Source organism: Melopsittacus undulatus, chromosome 4, assembly GCF_012275295.1.
Source record: "Melopsittacus undulatus isolate bMelUnd1 chromosome 4, bMelUnd1.mat.Z, whole genome shotgun sequence".
Taxonomy (NCBI): domain Eukaryota; kingdom Metazoa; phylum Chordata; class Aves; order Psittaciformes; family Psittaculidae; genus Melopsittacus; species Melopsittacus undulatus.
Window position 1 is genome coordinate 70,866,501 of NC_047530.1, and position 12,792 is coordinate 70,879,292.

The following is a 12,792-nucleotide window of genomic DNA, read 5'->3' on the forward strand; positions in this document are numbered from 1 at the left end:
AACCACCAGTTTCTCCCCACTGCCCTGTTGAATTCGGAGCTGCGGCCGTTCGCCTTAAAAGGGCAAAACATCTGTGGATAAACGGCGGCGGGAATAGGGGGCTGGACAGGCAGGAGAGCGGGCAGCCGCTGTCCGGCTACACGGCGGCCCGGCCGGGCCCGGCCTGGCCGAGGGTCCCGAGGCGGCAGCAGGGCTGTCCCACGGCTGCCGCACCCCCTGGGCTGGCGGCCCCGGCGCGGCGGTTGCCAGGAGACCGCGGTGCCCCGCCATGGCGGAGGGAAGAGCCGAAGCTGCACGGGCAGAGCAGGACCAGCGGTACCGCTCGACCCCAGCCCGTAACCAGGGGAAGGAGACAGCTCCTGCTCTGACATCCCCAGTGAACAGTACCTGGGCATCACTCCTCGCTGCTGCCCCACCGCGTCTGCAGCACCTGCGCCACCCTCACCACCACCGCCTCAGCTCGGGAGTACACCCGGACCCATGTGGGGCTGGTGAAGTTCCCCATGGGGATCCAGAGGGGCCTCACCGAACCGACGCAGAATCGAGAGACCAAGTGCCCCGTCTGCCATGTGCCTTAACAAGTGGCTGGGGTGACTTGCATCCGAAAGCCCACTCAAAACGAGAACAGCCCCAGCTACTAGGATGGCTCCAGCCATCCTCCTCGACCCCACCGCTCCCTTTCAATTCAGCGAGGAAGATGTCAACTGCAAAGGGGAGGTGGATTTACCCACCGACTGGCAGCGGTGATGGGGGAAGCTGGGCCCCGATTGCCGCCAGCTGGGGGGGCACGGCACGGCAGGCAGGCAGGCAGGCAGGGGAAGGGAGCGCTGGGCCGCCCTCCACTGTGCTTGCACATGAAGCCTGGCGCTTTAGCGGCAGATAATCTCTTTCTCTCTTTCTTTTCCTCCCCTTAAGGAGCATTGAACCAAATACATTGCGATTTATTGGATAGGAAAGGATACGCTGGGGGAGGGAGGGGAGAAGTGGGTGATCCCGCTCCTGCGAGGTCTCCGTTTTCTCTATTAAATCGCTATAATTTGCCTAATCTGCAGCGAGTGTGAAACCAGGGCAGAGCATCTCCCAGGCGTGCTGTGAGCTGAGGTTGCCCGTAACTTTCCCTTCCTGACGCTTCTCTCCACTCCCCCACCTTCCCCCGCCGGCACACGCTTCACCGGACCAGGACGTTGCAGCGAGCCCTTGTCACTTGCCTGCCTTTCCCCAAAACAAACCCCGGCACCCACGGGACAAGGGACGCTAGACAGGACGGTGGGAAAGCTACTGGAGACCCGGGCAGCGCACCCCGCTGGGTTCCAAGTGTCCCTGCCCGCCCCTCTGTGATTCGCTGCCTGCAGGACGCCGCTCCTCTCCGGAGGGGAGAGACCTCCGGGTTTCTGCCTCTCCCTCCCGCAGCGGTAAAGCCCTCGACACCACGATACGCGCCGGTTCGAACACCGGCAGCAGAAACTACCCCGACCACCGACTGCCCCTGCCCAAACTCGCCGCCGTGCCTCCCCCGGCGGGATGGGGGATTGGCCGAGTCCGACAAGAGCGCGGATCTCCCCCAGCTTCGGGTTCGCTCCTGTAGCACATCACCCTAAGCCCACAGCCCTCAACTTTCCCACCCCGTCTGCGGGGGCAAACGGCATCCAGGGCGGCTGCGCTCCGGCGCTCTGCACCTCCCTCTACCTCCCTCCCCCCGCCCCCCGTCTCTTCCCGGCGGGCGGCGGCAGCGAGGACGGGGGTATTCTCCGGCTGCCCCGCAGGCAGCGAGGGGAGAAGGGAGTGAGGGGAGCTGAGCGCGGCGGGTGGCGAGGCGAAGGACGGAGGGCTCGGTTTCCCGCGGGTGATGGGTACCCGGGGTGACCCCCCTGCTTACTGTGGGCTCTTGGGGTAGAAAGGGAGGGTGACGTGGCTGAGATCCTGGATGTCAAAGGCGGTGGGCTCGGCCGAGATCGCCTGCCTCTTGGTCCTCTGTTCCCCCTGCAAGGTGCCGGCGCTCTGCTGCTGCGCCTGTTGTGTGGCGGGCCGGATCACGGAGCGGTACTTGTCCAGCTCGTTCTGCAGCTTCTGGATCAGTTCGTCCTTCTGGTCTAACTCCAGCTCCAGCTCGTCGATGAGCGCATCCCGCTGCCGCAGCTCCTCAATCTTTTCCTGCAGCGCGTACTGTAAATCCCGCAAAGTGCCCATGGTCCTGCCGCCTCGCTCGCCCTTCGCCTCTCCCGGCAACTTTCCCCTCCGAGCCGCCAGCCGCCTCCCTGCACTTGGGCCAACTTCACCTCCGCCGCCCCCTCCGGCCCGGCCCGGCGCGGCCCCGCTGCCCGCCGGGGCCCCGCCGCAGCCGGACCCCCTCCGCCGGCACCGCGCTCCGGAGCCGGGTTGTTAGGGGCGATTTCGATCCGCCTGCGTCAGGCTAGGCTGGAGAGGGAGCGGGAGACACACACACACGGAGGGGGAGGGAAGGAGGGAAGGCGGCGGGGAGAGAGGCAGGGGCGCCTGCGAGGATGCACATGCACTTCCCCGCTCCCTCCTTCCCGGCCCCGCCGCCCCCCGCGCCGCCCACAACCCCTCGCCGCCGGCCCGCGGGGTCGCCCGGCGGGGGATGCAGAGGGGGCTGGCCGAGAGCAGCTCCGCCGCCGGGAGCCTGTGCCGAGCCCTGCCCTCCCGTCCTTTTGCAGGAAGAGGCCATCAGACAGGTCCAAACCCTGGGAAATGGCTGCACAAACCTGCCCTCTCCGTCCCGCTTTCGGCGTGTCCCCTGGTTCTCTCCCATCCCATCCTCTGCTCCAATCAAAGGTGCTACTTTTTACCTACAGAACTTGTTCGGCTTATCTCCAGTTTACTTTGTTTTTCTTAAGTAGCCAATTTTTGTGGTCTTCTCTGAGTGAAAGCACAAGCCCGTGCCTGGCATGGTTCCTCATCAGTCTCAGCAAGCTTTGGGCTCCAAAAACCCAGATTTTAATGTGAATATCGGTCAAGTATGCCTACACTGGAAAAGCCTAGAGGCAGGGCATATGGGTCTCAGAGCACTAAAACCACCCTAACTGAAAATATGGGAAATAGACTGACTTTCTATGTAGCCCATATACTCACGTGAAAACATAAGCTAGTTTGTGCCGTACCAAACACAACAGGATTTTCCCAGCGCAACACTTCATGCACTAGGATTTTCTGCATGCCGACAAACGGCTACACACCGGTTCTACCTATATGATACAGCCCATGGGTCTGCAGCACAAAAATAGCAAAATAAAATAAATGAGCTGCATCAGCTGAGCCCTCGGTGCCAAATGGCTCTGTTTTTTTCTTTGTCTTGCCTGCATTTTCCAGGCGCGGAAGGGACAGCGATGTACTCTGTGACAATGCGGATCCCTGGCTTGGCCCTCAAGGGCAGAAGAGGGATCTGTGGGCAAGAAAATAGCTGGTTTGGGGGTTTCCTGATAAGATTGCACAGTCTGGAGGAATCAGGAGGAACTCCCACTTCTCCCTCAAAAGCCCAGCCAGGCACTTGGATGTTTTCAGGGCAGCAGAAGCAGCTGCTTCAGTTCCCTCTCTAGGAGTTTGATTTGGAGATAAGAGAGGTAAGATGCAGCCATGGATACATTCTTTGGAGGTGGGTGTTACCTATGTGTTTATATCTGCTGTTAGGAGCATGACTAGATCACACATTTGGGCACTAGCTAGAAATGAGAGAAATCCAGACAGAGACCTTGTTTATAGGATTGAGCTTTTTTGGTTGGGTTGCTGGGTTTTTTTAATTGTTACATGCTGGTGCTTGGCTGAGTCCAAAGTTCCAGCTTTTAACCTGCAGCTGGTCTTTATAAAATCAATTAAAAAAAACACCCCCAAACCGTGGATGAGGAATTACAACCGCTCCCTTCTCAACATTGTTGTTTGAAAGGACCTGGCCCGTGTTCCTACGCATGTGGCTTTGCAGGTTCTTTAAGGTATTTGATACCTCCTGTGTTTGTTGAGATGCATGTGAAAAAAAAAAAAAACAGGTTATGCAAAGTGCTTCAGTTTTCAGTCCCTTGACACAGATGTGCCAGGCACAAAAGCAAAGTCCCCTGGCTGTTTTCACAGGTTGCAAACACACTTTAAGTTCAGACAGCATTTTTTACTATGTATTCCCTCTATTTCAATCTTGCATAACTTGATAGTAACAGAAGTACCAAATATCTTCTGAACATTTCAATTTTGAAGACAACTGCCATTAAATAGATGCAGTCCTGCTACCTACAAACTAGAAATCAATCATAAATAAAATACTTTAATAACATTCAGCCAACATGCTTTAAGTTTTATTGTTTTCCTCCCTGCAGCAGTGATACCAACTTCTGTATGAAGGAGACAGTGATACAGCTAACTGAAGCCCACCATGCTTCAAAAAAGTGATGGCCCTGAAGTAGAACTCATGCATAATTTCTCAATGACAGGCAGTAAAGTCACATTACTTGTTTTTTATTAGAGGTGCACAGCCTGGCACTGAGACAACAGTACCTAGATAATAAAGGATCCAGAGAAAACCATGAGAAATTATGGGAAATAAAACTGGCAAGGAATTTACCACCTAATATCTAGAGAAAATATTCATTTACAGGTGGGAAGGAGATTATCATAAGACCTATGAGGTCTAAAGAGAGATTTTTATGGCTCAGTTTCAGATTTGGGGTTGTAACCAGCAGTTATCAAGTCTAAGGCTGGTCTTCCCTGATATAAGGATGAGGCCAAAGCAGCCCAAAGGACTTACACAACCTGAAAGCCAAATTCTGCCACAGGAAGACAGCCAACAGTTGCCTATTTTCAGCTGTTCGCTGCTCTCCCAAAGCAACCGTTGGGTGAGTGCAGATCTCCTCCCTGTGGTTCATACTTAAGGATTTCCTAGTATCGGCTGGTATTAGGATCCCAGCCTGGAGCCCAGGCTACTGCTGCACTCTGATAAAAGTAAATCCTGTCATCTCATTCCTTTCAACTTAGAGTTTCCAATAAAAACATCTCAGACTCTCTGAGCAGCTGCTTTGTCTTCTTGATCCAGCGAATGGAAAGGAGCAGCTTTAGGGTGAAGAATGGCAGGAATGCATCAACTGGCTTGGTTTCGGGAGGATGGGGTGAAGCTGCTTGTAAGTTTCTTAAGGGAGCCTTTGGCTACAGTAGTTCTAAAACTTGTTTCTGATCTGGCCCCTGTAATACTCTGCCTGGATGTCAAGTAGGAAGGAAGCATCTGCAGACAGCATCCTCTGTCCCCCCAAAAATGTGCACTGTGGCTGCTGATGGTAATCATGCGAAACCAGGATGTTCCTTTTTTTTGAACAGGCTCTGATGTACTCACAATATTTCCTCTCTGCACAGCTCCTAGGTTTTAATAGCTTTTGCTTCTAAACCTTCAAGGATCATCTGTCACCAAATGCACCCACTCAATACCATCTTCCAAGCTAAAAACGTATTTGAAAGCTCTCTATTCTGCAAACATTTCCCTGGTCTCACCACTCAAAGCTCAGGTAGCAAGTGGGATTACTGACAGGCAAATGTCACCTTACTACAGCCAACCGTGGCAGCATGGTTAGAGAAGCTGGAGTTTCATCACCAAGTACATACATAAATATTTTTCTCTTCCTGATAGCACTTTTTTTTTGCCCCTGCCTAATCCATTCCAATCTACTTCTTTCCCAAAATATCTACAGGAGCAGATGAGCCTGGGATAGAAATTTGAACTGCTTGGATTTTGCAATATATTTCTCTGCTTATCAGGGCTTTGTGCAGATTTTGGTGGGTATGTGACCTATGGGACTTTACTCACCACTGGTGCACAGCCATTTGCACAGCCAAATGCATTCCCTATGTGCATATTCATATGCAAAGAAGGAAAGACTAAAAATACAGGAAAAGCTAGAGGAAAGCAGCATATACATGAGCTGAACTCTTGCAAAAAGCATGTTATAAGCAACTTGAGTTGCAGTTCACCCCTGAAGGTCACCACGTCTCATCTGTGGGATACTATCTGCTGTTCCATCATTGCATCATCCACAAAATTCACTCCAGTCCCTGAAGCAATGGAAGAAGTGCCACCTACTGATACACAAACACACCTGGTTCCTCCCTAGGACACATCTGGCCATTTTTTTGTCTTTTGTCCCAAACAGAGTGCCTCTGGGAGCTCATTCTGGGGCCATGGTGCCCTAAAGTTTTGTATAGTGCAGCTGGAAAATAATTTAGCACCCAAGGACTGGGAATGATGCTGGAACTCCTGTGTCAAAGCAGCCCTGCCAAGACCAAGGGTCAGGAATTGGCAATATCTGGGGAGAACTTCAGCCCTTTTTCTCATTACATTGGATGTTCCTCCTTATCTTGGTCCTTTCTGGACCAAAATGAGAGCTGAAACCTATTTGTTCTTCCCCATTGAAAGGATGGGAATATCTAGGGTTGGGCACTCTTGCAGTGAGTGCTGTCTTTTAAACTCCATTGATTCCTGAGTGCTTAACTGAATTATCTTGAGGATTTTCCTGAAGCATGGAGAGTCTTTCCATTATCAATAAGAAATGTGGAGAAGGTCTTATGAAGAGCATGCAGCCACTCCAGTCTGGCCCTAGGAAATCCTCCCAGGATCATTTGGAGAGACTGCACTGAGGAAAAAAAAATAAATAGCCAAGGACATATTTACAGTACCAAAAAATGCTCACTGGAGAGGCAAGAAAAAAATACTAGTGTGCTGTACTACAATTGGTAACACGCCTAACATTTTATATAACATTAGGGTCTTACGTAACACAAAATGAAATGTTTGCATCATAGAAGGCAAAACAGTGAGACTTTATGAGTACATAATAGCACAGAATTATCCATGTAACATGGTGATTTCAAGCCCTGGTCCCCTCGTGTGCATGTGCCAGATTCAGATTTAAGATTCACATTCCCAGAATACAGAAGTTTCTGTGGTTTACAGAAATTACAGACCCTTTGCCCTCTGAAAAGCATCTGCCACACTTTAGCCAGGCTTTTTCTCCTGTGATCACATGGAATGTTGGATTTTCAACAGCTCACCCCGTAAGATGTTAGCATGTGGTATCAGTGGGTCTCTGCATTCACTCACACTCAGTGCTAGTTCAGCTGCTCATGAGTACCTAGGGAATAAAAGGGGATGCTACAGGCTTCCTGGTAGCATCTTCTCATATCCTCAGCCTACATGAAATCTCTGGTATCGCGCTTTCTTCAGGAAAGAGCAAACACATTTTCTGTGCACACCTAGGTAAGAGCTGCAAATAGCAGCAGATCTCTAGGCACAGGAACCATGGTTCCTGATCCTGATCCCTCTTGTCCATACACAGCTCCAGTGACCAGTTGATTTTTACAACCTTCCAGAAAGGGTTAGACTGCCCAGCAATGTCAGGCAGAGCTTAGACATGTCTTCCCGTGGGCTGGATTAAGCTAGAAGCAGCTTCAAAATGATTCAGCTGCCTTAAGAAGTCTCTTTAGGCTCATGTTAAGCAGCAAGTTGTTCAGAAAACTGCCAACAGAAATACTTACTGCTGTTTTGCAGTTACTACAATTAGACACTGACTATGCCCCTGCTTTTCTCAGCAGTCCCAGGGCACTGAATATGTCGAGTAAAAGCAGCATTTAGACAAGGAGAGCCCTGAAAATGCAGCTCGCTTCTGCTTTCAGCCTTAAGCTACCAGCAAATGAACTCAGGGACCAATTAAACTCAATGTAAGGAAGCAGATGTAGTCAAGAGATACAGGATTTAAGGGAGGTGAAGTTTGTAGAAAACATCAACTCAGTTGACATAGTTGGAAAAACAGATTCATCCTAGCTCTCACACACTTTCTGTGACACTGGGGGAAGCTGAAAAGCTTGAAGAATGATGGAACCCACATGTTGGATCTGATTTTTGCAGAGATGGCTGGGATAGCCAGGCTACTTTCCTGGTACTTATCAGCTAGAGTTTAACCGCTTGGAACAGCCCACGGTCAGTGACCCTTTTAACTTCACTATTAAATATACATTCCTTCTCCTGCTGTGTGACAACTCAGTGTTGCAGTGAAGGTGTGAGAGAGATCGGTAACTCATACATCACTCAACCCATGCACCAAATGGTGTGGGGTTACTGTCTGAGGTCAAAACCATCCCTGTCTGAGCACACAACAGAGATAAAACATCCTATTGCTAACCAAGCTTGGCAATGTCATTCAGTCATTGAATGATCAACATGCAATTTTATACCAGAAGTTTTCCAAACCTCACTTTTCAGAGACAAGACCCTTACAAACCCATTGACACAAACATAAACCCTACAGCTGCCTAACACATGCTGTGTATCACCTTTGTATTGTGTTGCTTAGGAAAGACACGTGGGCAGAATATAGATCTGACCTTACTGTGTTACATGATCCAGGCCATCAGGAACTCAATGGGCTGTCAAGATATCTGGGGTGAAATCCCAACTTTCTGCCATTGTTTCTGAATTTGTCTGTTCCTACTATCCTTCTCCACGCTAGATCATTTCTTCATTTATCTTTGTGTGGGACTCCAGAAGATAACTGCTTCTAGAGGCACAATTTGGAGTAGCAATACTTGTATCAGTATTGGAAGTATCATGGTAAAAACTTGCATTGACCAAAAGTGAGTTTTGTCTTCTGAGCCAACCTGCAATTCTTCATGTTATACTTTTAAAACATAACCCAAACACAATTAAATTCATCAGCTGTTACTATGCAGTTAATATCTTTTCCTTTCTCCAGCCTCAATCACCTTCTGCAGTTTGCTGATTATTTTAGTCATGGTTCTCTGGTTGTAAGAGGTGGAAAGCAAAGTACTCAGGAAGGTACAAACAGTGAAAGGCTTGTTTTCCCCTCAAGTTATTTTAATTGATAACAGCTCATTTCTGCAGCCTGATTTTGAAACTGCTTGATGCTATTCTTAACTTCACCACCTGGTTTAACAGTGACAAACTACTTGCCAGCCCTGAGTGCAGTTCTAGGTACTCCCATCTCATTGCCCTTTTGGACCCCGCAGTGCTTCTTATCTCTACTTGCCAGCAGTGCACCACTCACCTACCGTAACTGCCTTGGCCTGTTGGGCTGATTCACCCAACCTTCAAAACAATTAATTTATATTTGAAATTTGATTAGAAATAAAAACATATTTCGCTACGACTGATATGAAAATAACCAGTGAGTTACCATTATTTTACGATGAATGCATTAGAAGTGCACTGTCTTTTTGTGTAATCAAATTAATTCCCCTGCTTATTAAAAACATTATTTAAATGTTTCAGGGGTTTATAACAATAGGCATGAACCATAGATTTTACGCTTTGGTTTACATGCCTGGGAAACACTCTGGTGTGTCTTAAAGATAAATATGTAGCACTGAAAGCTGTCTTCCTTTTTAGGAACAGATCTGTGTTAGAATTTATTCTGAAGTCTTTGACATCTGCATGTCCTGAGCAACTACAAATATTTCACTGAAGTGCCAAGCTTTTGTTTAAGTCTCAACAAGTGTTTATATCCACAATTCTAGTAACACTAAACACTTCCTTGCAGAAAACATTTCCAGAAAAGGTTTGTACTCAAGAGTTGAGCCCCGTCATGATTTAAGGCTCAGAATAAATGACTGCACCCCACAGAGGACCCAGCTCATCAATGTACGAAGGAAATATCCATGAATCATTCAAGCACAATCTGCAACAGGGCTTCACATCAGGTTTCGCAAAGGTTTTACAATGCTCCACTGACTTCTACAGCTATTTCATATTCATGCTTGGAGAAAGTTCATCAACTTGGGCACTCTGAGTGTGTAAAAATATTTATGCTCACAGTTTGTTCTTTGTCGGTGTTTGCTTGAAACAATTGCTCTACTCATCAGAGCATTAGAGGCTGGTGTTCACCTGATTTCCTAAGCATTGCCAACATCTTTCAACTGACTGCCCTGCTGTGCTGGGTGAATTAGGGAATGGGCAGCACTTTTATTCTCACCTTTCTGCACAATTTCTGCTTCAAATCAGCAGCTAAGCCACTGGGTAAGGTGCAGGGGTGCAACATGCACTTTGGATCTCTGTGCTCTAGAAAGAAAAAATTCTAGGTTGGTATTGACCTTTCATAGGCTAGTTCTCTGCAAGAACTGTTTCTGCTGAAGCTTTATCATCTATGCTTTTGCTTGAGCAGCTTGGCCCAATCAAGAGGGCAATTTCTTCATCCCTTGTTTATGCAATCCATATACACCAAGCTCACCTTGTACAAAGCTCATATCGTGCAAACTCATCTTCAAAGCAGCTGATCTGCTGTGAAAGGCCCTCATGTTGTTAGAATAGGAAGAATCGATATTGGTACACAGCATAAAAACCTGCGTTGTGGCAGACAGGAAGGCGATGTGTATTTTATACTTCTGCTCCCTGGAACAAAAGTGCAAATTCAAAACCCGCTTCAAAAATCCCCCTGCTCCTTTACAGACACACAAAATTCAATTTGTTTGTTTGGTTTGGTTTTAAAACCCACTGTTTTCCTTTGTTGTTTTTGTTTAAAAGCCATGACTATCAGCAAAGCAACTGTTTTCAGCTCATGATTTGGGCATGACGTAGCATGAAGCACTGTGTGCCACCTCCCTGCTCAGTGGGTGTTTGGCCCAGCTCTGTTCCCTTACATGGCCTGCAGCTCTGGCAGGCACAACATTCTCCACATTCTTTCTTTTTTCCCCCTGCTTTTTAGTTCTCATTTCTTTTAGAAGGAGAAAATGCAAAACACAAGGAGTAATGCCGCCCTCTACTGTCCTGCTCTCCCATATGGAGCTGCACTGAGGCCGGCTCATATTCGTTTTCTCATCGACCAGCATCCCTAAGTCCTTCTCTGCAGGGCTGCTCTGAATCTCTTCTCTGCCCAACCTGTAGCTGTGCCTGGGATTGCTCCAACCCAGCTGTAGGACCTTGCACTTGCCATGGTTAAACTTCATGAGGTTGGCATCAGCCCATCTCACAAGCATGTCAAGGTCCCGCTGGATGGCATTCTTTCCCTCGAGCATATCAACAGAACCACTCAGCTTGGTGTCATTGGCAAACTTGCTGAGGGCACACTCAATCCCACTGTCCGTGTCACTGACAAAGATGTTGACCAAGACTGGTCCCAACACTGATCCCTGAGGGACACCACTTGTTACTGATCTCCAGCTGGACATTGAGCCATTGACCACAACTCTTTGCATGTGGCCATCCAGCCAGTTCTTTATCCACCGAGTGGTCCATCTATCAAACTGATGTCTCTCCAATTTAGAGGCAAGGATGTCATGTGGGACAGTGTCGAACACTTTGCACAAGTCCAGGTAGATGACATCAACTGCTCCACCCCTGTCCATCACTTTTGTAGCCCCGTCATAGAAGGCCACCAAATTGGTCAGGCAGAATTTCCCCTTAGTGAAGCCATGCTGGCTGTCACCAAGCACCTTGTTGTTTTTCATGTGCCCTAGCATGCCTTCAGGAGAATGTACTCCAAGATTTTGCCAGGCACAGAGGTGAGACTGACTGGTCTATAGTTCCTTGGGTCATCCATTTTCCCCTTCTTGAAAATGGGGGTTATATTACCTTTTTCCAGTTGTTGGGAACTTCACCTGTCTAATTATAGTCTAACCTGGTCTAATTTCTTTAGATTTTAAACTATTCCACTTTCAGGAGACTGAATCTTTTTACTTTCCATTTATATTCCTTCATAAATTCTCAGAAAAGTCAATGAAATTAAAATAGCTCATGCTAATGCCACCATACATATAAACATATATCACTGCAATTGCAGTTAATCCATCACCTCAAAAAAAACAAAACACCAAACCTTCCCAAACTCCTCAGATATACAGATAAACTTCATAAGCAAACTCTTATTTAAAATACATTAGTGTAATTTCCAGATGGAATTGTCATTGACTTGGCAGCAGAACAGCAAATGCTGAGTGTGGAGGTCTAAATTACAGGGAAAGAATCAATACAAGAAGACCTACTAGAATGAAAGATTTAAAAACTTCCCTCCTGCCTTCCCCCCTCTCCCCCAAGCTTCTACGTATTTTTGTAGGGGACACTGATGAGGAATGGCAAATAATATTTTTAAAAGGCAAATCAAACCCAAACACATTCGGAGATTCATGGAACTAAATTTAACCTCCTGCTGAAATGGTACAGTATGCAATTCTTTGGTGGCAAAGCAAGGTCAGCCCAAGGTCTGAGAATAAGTTAAAGCATGTCCCAGCTTGTAGAGAGAGGTAAAACCTTTTATTAACCCAGATAATGAGGTTGGAAGCAAGATCAAAAATCAGAAATAGCTAAGAATTACCTTCACAGTGAAAAGCAATGCTTATTAACAAGACAGGAGCAGAAGGAACATTGGAATCTTCTGAGATATATTCCTTTAGACCCAAACAGACTTGCTGAAATGTCCTTCAAGGAATAAGGATGGCAGATGCCTCTTCATGTAAATACAGGGTTATAGATGTTTTCAGCATGATGCCTTTGGGGAAAATGAAAACCACACAAAAAGAGAACCAAATCTGAATATACCAACTTATAAGTAGGAATAACCAAGAGAGTGTATATTTCCATATGGAGGCTTATAGTGGAAATCAATTATCTGTATACAACACAACCAGTTCCAAGTTTCTGGAAACAAGACCTGTTTCCCTGAGACTAGGTGTCATTCATCCACCCAGGAGAGCAATACAGACAAAGCATTTGGGTAATGAGTACAATGAACATAAATCAGATTTCATTTGAATGCAGTTTTCTGTTGATCATTCAAATCACATCTTTTAACACATATTTTTTAA

At 47.5% G+C, this 12,792-nt stretch overlaps 1 protein-coding gene across 2 annotated transcripts in view; it reads right to left on the reverse strand.

Moving 5' to 3' along the window:
* PRKG1 (protein kinase cGMP-dependent 1) overlaps positions 1-12,792 on the reverse strand; it is a 479,219-nt gene that overhangs the window by 443,568 nt on the left and 22,859 nt on the right. Inside the window, exon 1 of one of the 2 annotated variants that reach the window (XM_005153712.4) lies at positions 1,877-2,211. The exons of the other annotated variant lie outside the window; for it this stretch is intronic. Coding sequence (XP_005153769.1) covers positions 1,877-2,187 — 311 coding nt within the window. The 5' untranslated portion in view covers positions 2,188-2,211. Of the gene's footprint in view, positions 1-1,876; positions 2,212-12,792 lie in introns of those variants that run through there. 2 annotated transcript variants of the gene reach the window in all.